General features: G+C 35.7%; 1 protein-coding gene across 1 annotated transcript in view; it reads left to right on the top strand.

Annotated features, from left to right (window-relative positions):
• LOC126776800 (leucine-rich repeat-containing protein 24-like) overlaps positions 1-14,656 on the top strand; it is a 41,521-nt gene extending 26,865 nt beyond the window's left edge. Inside the window, exon 2 of the mRNA XM_050499584.1 lies at positions 12,695-14,656. Within this exon, the coding sequence (XP_050355541.1) occupies positions 12,722-14,470 (1,749 nt within the window). The 5' untranslated portion in view covers positions 12,695-12,721 and the 3' untranslated portion in view covers positions 14,471-14,656. The remainder of the gene's footprint in view (positions 1-12,694) is intronic.
• Positions 14,657-19,007: the final 4,351 nt, after the last annotated feature.

Genomic DNA, 19,007 nt, shown 5'->3' with positions numbered 1-19,007 from the left:
CGTTTCGTGTTGATCAGATGCTACGTGCGTACATTGCAACACTATATTTAGTTGACAGCGACAATTATTCGAATTAACCGAATTAACGAATTTATTAAATATTTTAATCTCATTAAAACATTACTAACAATTTGAAAGGATAAACATTTATAATCGGAAAATAAATTAAATTTAAAAAAAACAAAGAAGTTCTCATTCTTTATTTCTACATAGATTGCAAAGTGTCTCCTACACGACATAGTTATCTTAGTTAGTTAGTTTAGTTAGCTTCTAAAAAAAAGACGTTTTAAGGATATTCTTCAATCAGCTTAAGTATTAAAAACAACCAAAATATATATCAAGCTTTAATTTAATATTTTTTACGATGCTAACTACATTTTAATCATTAACAGCTTATAACTGTATATATTTTCTTAGAACAATATAATTAAATATATCACATCACGCATACATAAAAATAATGACCTATAAATTCTGAAACAATGACGACGTAATTGCCAACTTTATGGGTAATCACACCATTGCCGTCGTACATATGAAGATTCCATAAGACTTCATAAAGCTATGTCAGTTTACGAGTGGGCCGTGTGCTCGTAATGCCATTAGGACTGAAATTGATGGTTCGCGTTATCCAATTAACCGTAAACACTTCTGCGTAACTCGATACGGGTAGTATTGACCCAGTCTGTCTCGTGTAGGTCAGAACACAAGTGAACGTAATTGACGTACAACGAAACCATATAATTCAATAGTATTGGAGGAATTCTTCGTCTTAAGACATTACGTAATAGAATCATGTTTAGTTCAAATATCACAGTGGATTAGCATCATGGAATAAACTCCAGCTTAACAAGATTGAACAACTAAACTTGATGTTGGTTATACTTGGTCATAGAGTTTTGCCCAAGCCGACCTGGGCAGATACCACACTTGGTAGGTTTGAAGGGTGAGTGAGCAAGTTTAACTATAGACACAAGTGATATAAAACCTTAGTTAGTGGATTAGCATCATGGAATAAACTCCAGCTTAACAAGATTGAACAACTAAACTTGATGTTGGTTATACTTGGTCATAGAGTTTTGCCCAAGCCGACCTGGGCAGATACCACACTTGGTAGGTTTGAAGGGTGAGTGAGCAAGTTTAACTATAGACACAAGTGATATAAAACCTTAGTTCCCCAACATTGGTGGCTCATAAAAGTTATATAGGCTGATTAACATCTCTTTCAAGTGCTTGACCGTTGACTTGCCTGATCTTAAGCATAGTCGCGGTCTAGGACGTAACGCGCCTGCCCAGAAGAAAGCCGTTTATCCTGGATTTAAAGACATTATACTGACTATACATTTTTGGGCAAATTATGATAGAAGCAACTAAAACTTAGTGCATTATACTAGTATGACATACGGTACACATATAATATATCAAATACTCATGTGCCTCTAATAATAACCGCATGGCGTGGTTAATCACGCCTTGTAAGCAGACAGCTTAATTGCGAAATCTGACCCTCGACTAGGCCATAATATATGCAGCATAATATTATCTGTCCGCCCTAATGAAATTAGTTTGCGTTGCTGAACTCTGAAGTTTCAACGAAACTGCACTAAATAGGTTTATCACATTAAGTCCATAAGCGCATCCGTTTAGTTAAAAAAAAAACAAATATTCATTTATTTATATGGATCTCCAACAAAGGATACTCACTTACGAGTGCATTACATTATGGAATAATATTATAATATATGTTTCTCCTTCAATTATAGGAGACCACAGCGAGCACATAAAATAATGACTAAACAAAATTAAAAAATAAAATAGAAAGAAATGTTACAAAGTGGTACTCAATTAATTAACAAAGGAAGAAACTGTTAAAAGGTAAAAAATGGTTAAATTTTGACTACGTTGTGCAAATGTGAGTTAAGTACATATAAAAAAATATAATATAAAATGTATTTAAATAATAATAGTAATTAAAATAGCGAAAATAATAATAATGAAACATAAAAAAAATCTTCTAAATATTCACCTCGATCAAAATTAACAAATTGACAATGAATTTCGACACATTTTTTAAACATTTTTACACAACTGCCCAAAAAATTAGTGTAACGTCTTAAAGTTTCATGTATGTATACAAATTTCTTTATTCAACCATGATTTTAAAATTACTTAACTTTCTAATCCCGATAATACAGGCTATATTTTTTCACTTTGGTATATAACTTTTTACTGTTATATATAATTTTTGACATCGTCATGATTATGTATGCTGTATTCGTATATGAATCCTATTCATTGATAACTACTAAAAGAATTATTACAATGTAATGTGACATGACAGAAAATGACCCACTGCTGACCTTCTTTGGTTTATACATATATTCTGATTAGTCGAATACGTTGCACGATTACAGCATCGTTTGTAAAACCTGTAAAATTTCTAGAGATATGCTGATTTCCTCACGATGTTAGCCTTCATCAAAACGCACGACTTGAATCGTACACACGTGTATTTGGAAAAAAGTCGTCCTCGTGTGTTTATATACTATCATCTTAACCTGGTTAGGTTTAGGAGCCCTTTATTTTTGCGACATTGTTCGATTGAATTTTGTGATTGGAATTTCGTATAAAAATGTGCTTGAATATATGTTTCAATTGCTATACGAATACAGTATTTACTTGAGTGATTTGAATGTAAAATGGTTGCTTTGGTGATTTTGTAGCTAGGCGATAAGACTGCATGTGTCCAGAGATTAAACCCCGGGTCGGGCCAATAAAAACTTAGAGTTTTTCTGTTCACAAATTCTTAGTAACAGCCCAGATTTGGGCAATTAGCACTCTTTACACTTTCGCACCTCAAAAGGATCGATCACTTTGCGCTTGAACTCTTTCGGCTCCTGACATCCAATCTCATAGAGTGCGGGAACAGAGAGTGCACTAGTGCTTGCACACAAACTGTAGGACATATATTTTATTTCGTATTTGGTAATCCAACAGTGCTTAGTGTATACCTTTCTAACTTCAGTGCAATTCATCAGTAAATAGTACAAAAAAAAGGATTACACTATTCGTCTAAAAAAAAAAACAAAAAGTACATAATATTTTTAGAAAACAGTGATATAACGAATCACAACTATTCAAGCGATTATGAGACAAACTTTGTATTTGTATATGTGCGTGTTTATGCGTTTGTGTGTATTACATATTATCTATACATATATAGATATTTTTCATTTTTTTATAGAACGGATTTTAACTGGTCACCGATGAGATCGTTCAGCCAATTAACAATCCACAGCTGGACATATACCTTTCTCAAGGTGCGCCAGTATGGCAATAACGTGAAACTATCAATTACACACCAGCATACTGTACTTATACAACACACACTTAGACGATAGAAACTTAAAGCAAATAAATAAAGTTTGATAACTTAAAGCCCTTTTGTTGTCATTCCATCGACTTATTATTGTATAGAGTTATTGTTTAATATTAATTTAAGGTACGTGATCTAATTAGTTTAAATATTGCATTTGAAGGAAAAAGTATTTGAAAAAAGAATTGGATTTTCTTATTACAATGTAATATTAATTTAATACTTTGAAAATTTGACGAGCCGGTTGGCGTGGTTGGTAGATACTTGCCATTCACGCCGAAGGTTGTGTGTTCGATTCCCACCACCCACCCAATTGGTGTAATTATCTATATAAGTATGTATTTACAAAAGAAAAGTAGTATTTGTAGTATATCAGTTGTCTGGTTTCCATAGTACAAGCTCTGCTTAATTTGGGATCAGATGGCCTTGTGTGATTAATGTCCCAGGATATTATTATGTATTTTTCTTATGAAAAGTTTTTTGTAATTTAGTTTATTCAACATATGTTTTTTCTTTATAAAAGTGTATGTTAATTGTTTACGCAATTAATAAAAAATAACGAACGATATTTGGGTTGGACCACATCTGAGCCATAATGAACTTAACAGAAATACAGTTATCAATATTTGTTAAGATACAATGCCGTTCTCTCTTTTTTAATTAAAGTCTACTCTATTTGGAAGTATTATTTCAATTATCTATAAAGGCCTTCAAACTGCGTGTTTATATTTAAAATAATACAATTATACTGCAAAAAGTCTACTAGTGCACTTAAATATCTGAAAATTAATGGTATTAGTTGATAGCCTATAAATGCCCCAGTATTAGATAAAGGATTCCTCATCTTAACTATTGTTGGTTGGAGATTATTCAACTATGTTTCTCCACCCTGAGTTGGTCAACTTTATCTGACCGTTGATGTTTTTCTTTATGGGTAGAAAATAAATTATGAAAACAATAAACACTTGTCCGGAATGGAACACGCGATTTCCGGATAGTATCCATGAATTATATCCACTGAGCTTGACTTTAAATCAATTAATTAATAAAATATATTTAAACGTGATTTATTTTATTAAATAAACATAATTACATATGTGGGAAAGGAAAAATAATTTAGTTTAGACATTTTGGACTCATGGGAAATTTTAAGTTTGTTCGGTTACGGTACGGAAGTTTGTATCAATTGAGAGATGAATTTCGTAATATAATGAAAACTATAAGTACATACATATAAACAAATTATGGAGGTTTATTATTATTATTATTACTTAGTTATTTATTTCAAATATGTAGGTAGACTGGAAAACGCAACAGCTGATGGTAAAGTTGGTAGCGCATTGAATTGGAGGAATGATTTATATGTCTTACATCGTCAATGTCTATAAGTTTTTGTGACCACTTAACATCAAGTAGCCTATTTGCCCCTCCGCCTACCTATAAAGTAACAGCCTGTGAATATCCCACTGCTGGGTAAGACCTCCTCTCGTTTTTTTGAGAAGAAGGTTTGGAGCTTATTCCACCACGCTGCTCTAATGCGGGTTGGTAGAATACACATGTGCCAGAATTTCAGTGAAATTAGATACATGCAGGTTTCCTTACGATCTTTGCCTTCACCGTCAAGCACGAAATGAGTTGTAAACACTAATAAAGCATATAAAAATGAGCGGTGCTTACCAGGGCTTAAACTATATATTCAGAAAGTGTAACTACAGGCAAAAGAGACATAACATTTGATTCCCAAGTTTTGTGGTGTATTGACAATGTTAGGTATGGTAATATTAAAAAGTAGTCACCACTGTCCAAAGACATTGACCATACCTAACATTGTCAATACGCCACAAAACTTGGGAATCAAATGTTATGTATCTTTTGCCTGTAGTTACACTTTCTGAATCACCCTTCAAACCGGAACCCAACAAGTATTGCTGCTGGGCGGTAGAATATGTGTTGAGGGGGTGTTATCTGCCCGGATAGGCTTGCACAAAGCCCTACTACCTCATAACTGTTTGAGATTAGTAAATATCGATACCGTTTGATGAATACCGTTTGATCGGTTCAGTTGTAAAACGCTTAAACAGATATCGTAGAGATTCGCATAAAGGTTTACACATACATTGTCATCAACCAATGGATGTCAACTTAGTATTGAATCAACAAGATCAACAGATTTACGTTCTTTCCTAGGCATTGGAATTTATCAGAGGTATTATTCATTCAAATCTTTGAAAAAAAAAATCAATAACTTTTACCAGTCTAAATTCGAACTTGAAACTAGTAACCGGGTTCTGCAAATTTATATACTTGTCACTGTATCAACGAGGTAGTTAAACGGTAGTAAATAAAAGTAATATATAATCACTAAAAAATAAGAAATATATGTACTAACAAATAACTTTATCTAATAGATCATATAACAAACCACAATGTTTTTCAATATCAACTTTTAAATATAAAAAATAATATATTATGAAAACAAAAAAAAAACGAAATCAAAATTAAATTATCTGTTTATGATGATACTACGATGCCACAGACAGACATATACAGATTCACAAGTTAAACTAATAACACGCCTCTATTTGCGCCAGGTAAAACATATTTATTTTTATTATATTAAAGAGAGAAAACTTCATATAATTTATCTTTTTAATAATAAGTAGTTTTCGTTTGAAAAAAACATATAACCGTCAAGCTAATATAAACGGTATAAAGCTTTGATACGTTTTATTTGCAGTAACGTCAGCTATATGCAGAAAATACAATTTATTTATCCTCAGAATTTAAAACGTCCCTTTTAAAATGACAGAGAAAATGATATTAAATTCTGCGAATATTTCTTAAATAAATAAAAACGAATTCAAAATATCTGCATTCATTTTTAATGACGGGTTTTAAATTTTGCTTAGCGGTTTACTAGTTGAAAACTTCTGGGTCTTCGTATTTCGAATGTGACGATAATTCTATTGTAACACTGTGTTAAAGGATATCATAAAACTAATGACTTTTTAATGATAGAAAACGTAGTGAATGAAATATTTGCTTCCAGGCTGTGTAAAACACTAACATTAATAAAAACATTTTTTTGTTCCGTTTGTAGTTGAAACGCTTGGACCTTGTAGTAATGGTATTAAAACTTTTATTAAAAATATAACACCCCGTCTTATTGCCTCTACTGGTGACAAGAGGTTCATTTTACGCCCAGAGAATCAGAATAGCGAATCAAAGGAGAAATGTCGCTAGCATTCTTGCAACCGTTCCGCGCGGTCACGATTTGTACAGTAGCCATTTTAATTTTTTATTTGTATATATTTAATGTAACTAATTCTGTAATAAATAATTAAAACAATAATGTTAAAATATCCGGTTCTTCTCATGCCTGAAGTATTTCATTCTGAACCGGTGGCAGAATTTTTGACGACCAATAAGTAGGTGTAATGCTTCTATATTGAATAACGATTTCGACTTTGACAGAAATAGAGAAATCATGTTTAACTAAGCACATACTTATAAACGTTCATAATTAAAGCTTTGTTTATATAATTTTCGAAATCAAGTAAAGCGCTGCTCTATTCTCATTCGCAGAAACGTTTGCATAATAACAATGCTGTTTAATATTGTTGAGAACGTAAGCTGCCATACTTAATGCCAATGGTGCTTTCTCAGATTTGAACCGACGTCTTTCAAGAAATATCCACTCGTTTATATAAATTGGGCGCTTCTCATATTCTTTACATTACCTTGATCTAAAAAGAAATTGTAAAATTTAACAAGAGCCTTCGTAAGAAGAAATGTTCGTAAATGTGCTCTCAAACGCCATCAGCCTCCTTTGTGCTGCGTTCACAGTAATTACAGCATTACCTCACGTTCGATCGATCTAAGGCTGTATTTAGACTTTGTACTAAAAAAGGACGACATTTGTTTATTTTGTTATGGTAAGATTTCGTTGATCGAGTAGCTAGTTTAAAAAGCTACGTATCCCGAGGTCTTAAGTTTGAATATCGACCTAATAAAATCTGTTGGTAACAATTGATAGTTGCAACTCGGAATTATGAAGTGTTGCACGAGGAATTTAACACTTCTTCTTAACATATGAAACACTTATGTTATTAATAAAGAGCAATCAAAAATGTATCCATAGTCCACAAACCTCAACAGCGCTGCAGCGACTGATTTAAGAAACAAAAATATATTTGAAATATGAGTAGCATGCGATAGCAGATATTGTTTTTCGATTTAAAATATACTAAGTGCCAAAAGCTTTTTATTATTATAAAAATACATACCTACGATATTTTATTTTTAACTTTGAACTGGGTTTATCCATTCTAAATCAAATAAAAATTAGCATTTTTATTTTCTTTATATACATAAACTATTGTGGTGATAATATAAAACAAAAATTATTTTTTAATGAATTTATATTCTACTATTTTACAGCAAATTGAAACAAACTGTATCCCTATTCCATAATCAAATTAATGCAACTCTCGAGTTGACAAAATAAAGCGCTTCAAAGCGCCTATTGTGGAACCGTAGCGTACAGCACTCAGGAGATAGGTCATCGAGATACAGGGTGAAGTGGGCGCTATTAATTATAGAGCACAAGGTGCAAACTTTGAACATCTATGTCGTAGGCCCATGACCAAAAACAATGCCAGAAATGGCTTCGCGTTATATAATATGTTTTTTTGCTTTTATCGCTCCATTCTATAAGCGTCCTGATTGGTTAACGGATGTCTATATATATAATATAAGTAGGCGGACGAGAAGATGACCCGATGGTAAGTGGTCACTACAGAAATATTAACCATTCCATACATAGTTAATACCAACCTTGGGAACTAAGACGTTATGTCCCTTGGGCCGATATTTACAGTGGCTCACTCACCCTTCTAACCGGAATATAACAATACTACGTTCGGCGGTAGAATATCTGGTAAGTGGGTGGCAATTACCCAGACGAACTAGTACAAAAATATACCATGATATATTTTCATTTCAATTAAAAATTATAAAACTGTAACCGTCACACCGTTAGACGGTTTTTTTTCGCTGATGAATATTATCGATAAAAAAATAATAAAAAATCGTTTTATACGTTCGTTAAAAAAATAAAACTTAGTTTGAGTATATGAGTACATATATATGAGTACGTTATTTTATAACTGCCACAAGTGTGATGATGGTTAAAGAACAATAAAAAGTATAAATTGAAATTATTCCCTGTCTTGCATTAGTATAATGGATTTATTATATACTTAACATAGTAATTTTTTAGCTTTAAATCAAAACACTGCTTGTAAAAAATTAACATATGTATTGTTAATTTTCCCCGGTATATTAAAACAAACATAGCATGATTACATGTCACTTCTAACGGGTTATCTATTCTATGATAAATTGATCAGTTTTCAAGATAGCAAAACCCTCATCGTGAACATTGTTTACAACATGTTGTTAATTGAGATATAATAAGTATATATTGCTCGTCGTATAATAAGTATATACGACTGCCTCGTTGGTCTAGTGGCTTGATGTAAGGCTGCAGACCTGGAGGTCCTGTGTTCAATTCCCAGGTCGGGACATTAAAAAGTTATTGGGTTTTTCTGTCAGAAAATTCTCAGTAGCAGTTTTTGATAGGTTCATCCTCAGACCAGCGTTTTCACTGCACTCATTAACACGGCTCATAATTAATTGTAGCTCTTCAGGAGATGATGCTATTAGGACTGTATCGTCAGTGTATCTGATGTTGTTAATATACCGGCCATTTATTTTGACTCCACATTCTTGGCCTTCAATTGCTTCTGCTAATATTTTTTTTCCTAAGAATTATAATACATTCATTTACATTAAGAAAATTAATATCAAAAGCTAAAACGAAGAGCTTAGGAGTTCAAACTCGAGCAAGCACCACTAATTTAACATGTGCTTCATTTGTGTTTAAGGCTTCACGCATTACGTGAACATGTACCTATTTAGCATATTGGATATATGGAACCCAACCAGCATTGGAGCAGCATGGTGAAATAGGCTTTGAAACTCCTCCAATGAGAGCCCTAAGCCCAGAAATAAAACTTTAACCTGCTGTAACTTTACTTTTACGTTTAATTTACGAATTAGGATACATTCATTCATGTGTGCATAATCAATGTAATTATCAGTTTTTATTCCTTTACGTATTTATATGGACGGCGACGAATATCACCACCCCATCTCATCCCGTGGGGGGCGTAGAAGTCGACCCGAGAGAATATACACCAGAGAACGGGCAGCAGCGTCTCTCTGAGTACTATGACTAACTTACTGCGATCACCAACCCGTCTGCCAAGCGTTGCGATTATGGCATATCCCCTCATGATTCGCGCAACTAAACCACGGCCATTAGTCCCCGGCAGCCCTGCTATTCCTAGCCTTGGTAACAGCTGTGGTAACGGCGGGGCAGGGGGTGCTAAGGTTAGATCGTCGGATTATCCGAAGTCCGAAGACAGGGGGAGGATACGATGATCCTGTTATCCGGTAACCTTCTCTATTTCCGAGAGGGCGATCAACTGTCTCAAGGTGGTGTCGGGTTCATAGTCCACAAGTCCCTCGTTAACAACGTTGTGAAAATCGAGAGCGTGTCGACTAGGGTGGCGTACCTTATACTCAGAATCACCAAGCGGTATTCTTTGAAGGTCATACAGGTATACGCGCCGACTTCGACACCGTCACCTCTTCAAATCCGAAATCCCGAAGCCATTCAGCTCGAACTCCAAATCCGATTCGATTGCCTAACAGACTGCGAGGAAGTGGACACATACAACGACAGGCTTGTGGAAACTGTCCGTACGGCTGGGTCTAAGACCTTCAAGACCAGCCGTACAAAAGGAATCAAAAAGATCTCTGCCTCTACCTTATGGAGGAAAGACGGAAAATGATTCTGACGTCCCCAGCTGATTCTGCCAGCTATCGGCTGATCAACAAACAGATTTCAAAGTCTCTAACTCGCGATACTCGCCAATTTAATACAATGCGCATTAAAGAGGCCATCGAGCGGAACAAAGGCTCTAAAGTGTTCGCCAGAGATCTGTCTGTTGGTCAAAGTCAACTGACAAGGATGAAAACTGAGGATGGCAGAATAGTCACGTCAAGATCTGAGCTGTTGGAAGAGGTTGAGAAGTTCTACGGTCAGCTGTACACGACAGCTCAATCACTTCTTCAGACAGCTCAATCATGCCGCAGATCCCAGAGCAAGACTAACCCGACACTACACTGAAGATTTTAAGGACGTCAGTCTTTTCGAGATTTGAATAGCTCTCGGACAACTCAAAAACAACAAGGCACCTGGTGATGATGGTATTACAGCCGAGCTTCTGAAGGCGGGTGGTACACCGATCCTCAGGGCTCTTAAGAGGCTTTTTAACTCCGTCATAGCCAAAGGTCAAACGCCAAGGGCATGGCACAGAAGTGTGGTGGTACTTTTGTTTAAGAAGGGTGATAAAACCCTTCTGAAGAATTACAGGCCCATCTCACTGCTGAGCCATGTTTACAAGTTGTTTTCGAGAGTCATTACGAATCGTCTCGAGCAAAGGCTTGACGACTTCCAGCCACCCGAACAAGCCGGATTCCAGAAAGGCTTTAGCACCATAGACCACATACATACGCTGCGGCAAGTTATACAGAAGACTGAGGAGTATAACCAGCCACTTTGCTTAGCGTTTGTGGACTATGAGAAAGCTTTTGATTCGATCGAAACCTGGGCCGTGCTAAATTCTCTTCAAAGGTGCCAAATTGTTATTGTATTATTGGTGTTAAAGTGCTTGTACGAGAACGCCACCATGTCGATCCGACTCCAGGATCAGAACTCAAAACCTATCCAACTGCAGAGAGGTGTAATACAGGGAGACGTGATATCTCCGAAACTGTTTACCGCTGCATTGGAAGATGTTTTCAAGCTTCTGGACTGGAACGGACTTGGCGTCAATATCAACGACGAGTACATCACTCATCTTCGATTTGCCGATGACATTGTAATTATGGCTGAGACCTTGGAAGACCTAGGCACTATGCTCGATGACCTCAGCAAACAAATGGGTCTAAAAATGAACATGGACAAGACGAAAATCATGTCGAACATCCATGTTGCACCCACTCAAGTCAAGGTTGGAAATTCTGCACTTGAAGTTGTAGACAACTATGTCTACCTAGGGCAGACCATCCAACCAGATAGGTCCAATTTCGAGAAAGAGGTAAATCGTCGAATTCAACTCGGCTGGGCAGCGTTCGGGAAGCTACACGATATCTTCTCATCCCAAATACCGCAGTGTCTCAAGTCGAAAGTCTTCGACCAGTGTGTGTTGCCAGTGATGACTTATGGATCAGAGATGTGGTCGCTCACAATGGGCCTCATAAGAAGGCTCAAGGTCACTCAAAGGGCAATGGAGAGAGCTATGCTCGGAGTTTCTCTGCGAGATCGAATCAGAAATGATGAAATCCGCAGGCGAACCAAAGTAACCGACATAGTCCGAAGAATTGCTAAATTGAAGTGGCAGTGGACGGGGCACATTGCTCACAGAACCAACGGTCGCTGGGGCAGAAAGGTTCTCGAGTGGCGACCACGAACCGGAAGACGCAGCGTGGGCAACCCCCCTACAAGGTGGACCGACGACTTAAAACGAGTCGCGGGAAGCCGTTGGATGCGGGCAGCGCAAGATCGGCCAACGTGGAAATCCTTGGGGGAGGCCTTTGTCCAGCAGTGGACGTCTTTCGGCTGATATGATGATGATGATGTATTTATATTGGTTTTAAAACTATATAAGACATTCGTAGCTGTTTTTATTAATATGATATTATTATCATCAAACCTAGGTTCTAAAAACTTAATGAGAAATAGATACAACATTATATTTACGAACAACTATTATACAAAATGATTTATCGCAAGCGAAGCTACCCGAAGCTTTTATATCACCTAAAAATAACTTAATTATCGTCGTAATTTTTCAAATATTAATTCAACCAATTAATTTTAAAAGGCAAACAAACGGAAAGCAACAGTTGATATATACTGCGGATAAATTTTATTGCTGCCAACAAACAGCGGTCATGTTATTTTAATATATCGATTCTGTTTATTCACAAACAATGATGCTTCAGAATAAAACTATTTGGAACATAAATATCAGTAAATTTCAAAACATTGACAAACCAATTTGTAATACAATTACACTTTAATTTTTATTTTATTGACTCATAAATTAAAAAAAAACAAATGAAAAATGTAAAATAATCTGTGAAATAAAATAAATATTTATATATTTTCTTGTTTATTTTCAGGTAAACCAACCCCGAATCTGATATGAAATGGGCATGCGTGCACTGTTGTGCGCATTCCTGATCGTTCTTATCAGACCATCAGGAAGCGACTGGCTAAGTTGCGGCCACATCAGAGAATGTCACTGCAAATGGTCCTCCGGCAAGAAAACTGCTTCATGCATAACATCAGGTCTGACCCAGATACCTCGATTAGCAGCAGATGTACAAGTTCTAGATTTACACGGGAACCCTATAAACGAACTCCAGGAAGATGCGTTTGCGAGCATAGAACTGTTAAACTTACAACGACTGAACCTCAGCTCTACAAATCTACGTTACTTGCATCGAAACGCCTTCAACGAACTTCGCATTTTGATAGAATTAGATCTTTCGAGGAACTTCCTTACCGAACTTTCACCTAACACGTTCAAAGGAAACGAACGTTTGAGGCTTTTAGTCCTTAACGACAACCCTTTAAGTAAATTAGTTGCACAGCAATTCCCACCCTTACAACATTTAAAGAAACTAGAACTTTCGAGATGCCGACTCCGTAAAGTTCACCCCTTTGCCTTTGTGAATTTGCGGGCGCTAGAAACTGTCCAAGTACATCAAAATTTGCTTTCATACTTACACCAGGATACATTCAACCTACCCGTGTTAAAAACTTTAACGCTTTCAGACAACCCTTGGTACTGTGACTGTAGGTTAAGGAAATTTCACGAATGGTTTCTAAGCAGCAATCTTGGAAATGAAGAAGTTTTTTGCGCTGGTCCAGAGAATAGAGCACATTTATCATGGTTAGATATAAAAGACGAAGAGATGGTTTGCCCCCCCTCAGTCATAACAAGTCCATCCGTAATAAGAACGGAAACGGGAGCTGATATTGCTTTTGGGTGCTTCGTCCGTGGTGATCCTACACCAAGTGTCACGTGGTCTTTCCGTCACATGGTAATTACAAATAAGACTTATAGTGATAGTGAAATTTTTGTTTTTAATTATTCTATAGAACACTTTAATGAGGACCTTAACGACTTTGTCAATAAAAGCGCACAGTGGTTTAATGTGACAGTAAGTAATGTAACGAGTGACTTAGCAGGCGAGTGGCGCTGTAACGCTAAAAGTTCAGCGGGCGAATCTAGTGCATATCTAACCTTATTCCTCCCTAAAGCCAGAACTGCTACCGCGAGAAGTGCACCAGACTACTCTAAATTCTTTATAGCTATCGGAGCTGTACTCGCTATGGCTAGTACAGGATTTATAGCGGCTTGTGTTTGTTGGAAGATAAGGCGTCGACATGTACCACCAAGCAGGAGTTTCACAGATCAAGAGAAGAAATTACTTGATACATCGTTGGCTGTCAGCTGCGATAGAACCAGTGTTGAAATGGGGTCGTCGTACGGCTTCGAAATGTTTGACAGATCAATGTCAATGGAAAGTGAAGATACTCAGAGGTGCATGGAACCTGTTCAAATAACAATCGAAGGGCCATCTGGCTCATTTCCTCCACCACCAGCTGAATTTTCGATACCAGCACCGTATGGAAATATTTTTATATCAGTTCAGGTGACTGGGCATAATGAAGAATATCCAGATCTGTTAGGTGGTGGCTCGACTTTACCAAGACGAAGTAGGACTTGTTTTCTGAAATCTGCATACGATAATATGGGACCTAGAGTGACGGCTGCTGGAAGCTCAACTTGGTCATTGCCTGGGGCCAAGGCTGACTCTAAATCAAATAAAGAAACCACACCAATAGCACCACTATCTACTTTTTCAACTGAATTTACTGCTCTATAAGCTTTAATGTTACATTTTTATAATATCCGTAGTATTAATACCTGGATGTTTTATCCATTATGATTGTTATTAAAAATTATTGTATTATATTTATAGCCAATTTCAATAGAATTTGAACCGTATATTAGCAAAATCTCTAATAGCCTTTTACAATTTCTAAAGTCATAGGTAAAAAAAATCCGCATGTATTGGAGTGGTGTATGTCCTTAATTATTATTATTTACATACTTTATTCAAATACATGAGACAAATATACATTTTTTTATAAACTGCATGTAAATTTTATAATAGCTAGCTTATATTACATATAACTTTTATCTAAAGAAATTCATCATCATTAAAATAATATATATTTCCTAATCGAAATTGCACAAATTCTATTGAAATAAACTATAGTTATTTATTAGTTCGATAGAAGAAGGTTTTATATAATGTTATAATAATTTAAAAAATTAATAATTAGATAATTTTGTGAATGACTATAACATATCAAATTTAGCGACAGCGTGCTTTTTAAGTTTAGTACATTTTTTTGTGGATAGATATAATTATAGTGTGAACTGTATAATAATTATACTTTTAAAATTTTGGATCGAAAATCTTGCTTTAAATTTTATGAGAGAATGAATAAAGAATTTACCAATCTGTCGTTTTTTTTAATACAAATTTGTGCGTGTACAGATTGTAATGGTTAATACATGATAATAATACATTAATGAAAGGATAAGCTTATATTTATGATCAAACTGACTATAAAAATTAAAATCATAAAATAATATTCACTAAAAATGTCTACAAAATTAACATTCAACTATTGATGAAGGGACTTTAATCCTGCTGGCGAATATATGAATAATATTTTATTGCTATTGTCTGGGTTCTATGCTAAACCTCCACCTCTCTCCAATTTGAACGGAAGTTTGAGAAAAGATTGTCGAAGCATTTCTCTCCGATTAGAAATAGGGCTTATAAAAACTTATCTTTTTCTTATTTAAGATTTTTATAAGCTGTAAAAGAGATGCCATGAAATCGTTTGTGTACACTTTTTAAACTTCTAATTCTATTGACACCAGGTGACTAGACGATTGAGGTCAATTTTTATAAGCTCAAATGATTATTTTTCTTAGGGAGAATATGGCTGGGATGAAACTTCCGATAAGATTTTAAAATACCAAACATTGAAAACATTTAGCAACAACAACCGAATACCTATTGGCTAAGTAAATCAATGTGTGTCTGATAATACCAATATTTGCAAGTTTGTTTAATCTATATTATATATATTGTTGATTAAGTGTTTAATTCAAGACATAATTATGCTATTTCTATACATTTGTCTTTTCTACAAACGAATTCAACAATTGCAATGTGACTTTTCTTTTATGTCAAATATTGTTCACCTGTAATGTCCCTGCTGTCATACAATAAAATATGTAAAATACTAAGATTTTTCGTGTCCCATGAGCACGATAAAGTAAAATGCGTAAACTTCCCCTTGAAACATAAAACAACAACAAACAAACGTAAAACATAATTAAGTGAATACGACAAGTGCATTATGCGCTCATCTTGCTTGATATAGTTTCCACGACAATGCGCGTTCTAAGTCATTTGCTTTCCTGGAAATTATAAAATAATAATAATAACTACTTAAATGCACTTTCAAACTAAACTAAAGAAAATTTAGCCACCAATACAATTATATAAAATCAGATAAATTGATGCTACCATTGAAAATAGTCATTATTTGATATTAGCTTTTTTGACAGAAAAAAAATATGAAAATTAGCTTACTAATTAATTTCTTTAATACTGGTTTTAACAATACCCGTTGTGACTTCACTCGTGCGTAATAAAAATAAATTTAGTTCGGTTTTACAAACGAAATATGCGTCCGAACTTCTAATCTGCAAATTTGATATGTAATATCAAGCTGTGACTTGACGAGCCAGTTGGCGTGGTTGGTAGATACTTGCCTTTCACGCCGAAGGTTGTGGGTTCGATTCCCACCCAGGTCAGATATTTGTGTGCATGAACATGTCTGTTTATCCTGAGTCTGGGTGTAATTATCTATTGAAGTATGTATTTACAAATGAAAAAGTAGTATATCAGTTGTCTGGTTTCCATAGTGCAAACTTTGTACAAGCTTAATTTGGGATCAGATGGCCATGTAAAAAATGTGCCAGAATATTATTATTACTTGACTTGATAGTTAGTCAGTTAAAACATCAGCTTAGTTTATGCTTATGTTTCAAGTTTCCCTCATCCTATTAAGATTTATCTAAATAGTAGGAGAGAGAGTATACGGGGCAAGTTAATAGCTTGCTTATGATCCAATTCTGGGTACTATATTTCACTGTCTAAACGAGAAAAATTTACAGCGTAACACTGATGCACTGCCGATTGTGTTTATACACACACACATTGTTAAATTTTCATATACTTTATGTGTGATCATAATTCATCTCATACTCAAGAGAAAACTTGCACATGTCAAATGAAAATTTGCCACATATGTACAACAACATGACGGATTATCAAACCTCTTCCTTAAGATGAAATGAGACCAGAGGAAATACAAAAAAATATCTAATACCATTTTCAAACAATGTTGTAGAGACGTATTTAAAATAAGCTGTCAGTAAAGATAAGTCTTTAAAATATTCCTTCATACTATTATTGTATCCATATCAGAAAAAAACTTAGCGAATAAAACAATTCAGGTTTAATTACAACATAAAATAAATAACAAGATAAGAAAAACTAAATAACACTGTCTTGATCAAGCGGAGTACACAGGTAAAATGAATTGGACATTTGGAAAATGGGAGGTGAAAATACTTTTAAAATAGAGAAAAACTTTAAAAAACATAATAAATTACACTCGTTATTTTTAAATCCTTTAGAATATTTATTTCGTTGCAATCTCTTAAAATATATTGTTTATTTTATCGCCTTTCTTTTATTCCTATCTACATAGTTATTACCCGAAGCTACATTTATATATTTTAATTCAACTAAGATATGCCACACTTTATTTATTTTACTGGTGGTAGGGCTTTGTGCAAGCTCGTCTGGGTAGGTACCACCCACTCATCAGATATTCTACCGCAAAACAGCAATACTTGATATTGTTGTGTTCCGGTTTGAAGGGTGAGTGAGCCAGTGTAATTACAGGCACAAGGGACATAAAATCTTAGCTCCCAAGGTTGGTGGCGCATTGGCTATAAGCGATGGTTGACATTTCTTACAATTCCAATGTCTAAGGGCGTTTGGTGACCACTTATCATCAGGTGGCCCATATGCTCGTCCACCTTCCTATTCTATAAAAAAAAAACACTGACTCATAAACTATCTTTACAGAAAACCATTGCTCTATTATTGCGTAAAAAAAGGACAAACAAAAAAACATCCTTTCGTATTGATGATATTATGTATAACTATAGTCGATGTACGAGGACATCGCAAAGGCCCTCAACGACACCTCGAGGGCCCACTACAATGTTGTTATGGGAGACTTTAATGCTAAAGTGGGAGTACAAGATAGCGGTGAATCGAAAGTCGGACCTTACGGCTTGGGCTGCAGAAATCACAGGGGGCAAATGCTGGTAAACTTTCTCGAAGCGCAGGGGCTTTTTTTGATGAATTCTTTCTTTCAAAAGAAGCCTCAGAGGAGGTGGACCTGGCGAAGCCCCGATAACGTGACAAGGAACGAGATAGACTTTATCATTTCGAATAAAAGGCACATATTTAGAGATGTTTCAGTGATCAACAGGTTTAATACCGGAAGTGATCACCGCTTGGTTCGAGGCACTCTAAATATCAACTTAAAAGCCGAAAGATCGAGAATGATGAGGTCTACTCTCCGACCTACCATGCTCCAAGCTGCTCAAGGTTCCGAAAAGTTCCAAATGGAACTTCAAAATCAATTCACCGCGTTGGAAACCATAAGCAGCATTGATGAGAGAACCGACACGCTGGTCAAAATACTGCAAAACACATCCCGCAAGTGTTTTCCGCCACAGAGAAGAGACAACGCACCAAAACTCTCTGCTGAGACACTCGAGCTCATGAGAAAACGACGAGAACTACCATCGTTTTTGTCAGATAAGGCCTTAAACCGAACAATAAAAACGCTGACGCGACGCGATCTCCGACGCTCCAATACCCGTGCCATCAAGGCTGCGATTGAGCAAAATCGGGGATCGAAAGTGTTCGCTCGCAAGTTTGGGAGGCCGCGTCTGACAAAACTTAAAACTGAAAATGGTGGGGTCGTTACCTCTAGGCCTGAGATTATCGGAGAAGTAGAGAGGTTTTATGGGCAGTTGTTCTCTTCAAGATCGGATAAACCCGTGGGAATCAGTATTGATGACCAGCGCGCCCCTCTTATGCGCCATTACTCCGAGGAGCTCCCGGTCGTTGACCAAGGAGAGATTAGGGCGGCTCTAGAACAGCTTAAAAACAACAAAGCTCCGGGAGATGACGGAATCACAACACAGTTGCTTAAGGCAGGCGGGACTCCGGTCCTGAAAGAGCT

This window comes from Nymphalis io, chromosome 21 (assembly GCF_905147045.1).
Source record: "Nymphalis io chromosome 21, ilAglIoxx1.1, whole genome shotgun sequence".
Taxonomy (NCBI): domain Eukaryota; kingdom Metazoa; phylum Arthropoda; class Insecta; order Lepidoptera; family Nymphalidae; genus Nymphalis; species Nymphalis io.
The sequence above is the reverse complement of the archived record's forward strand: the minus strand, read 5'-3'. Positions and strand labels throughout refer to the sequence as shown.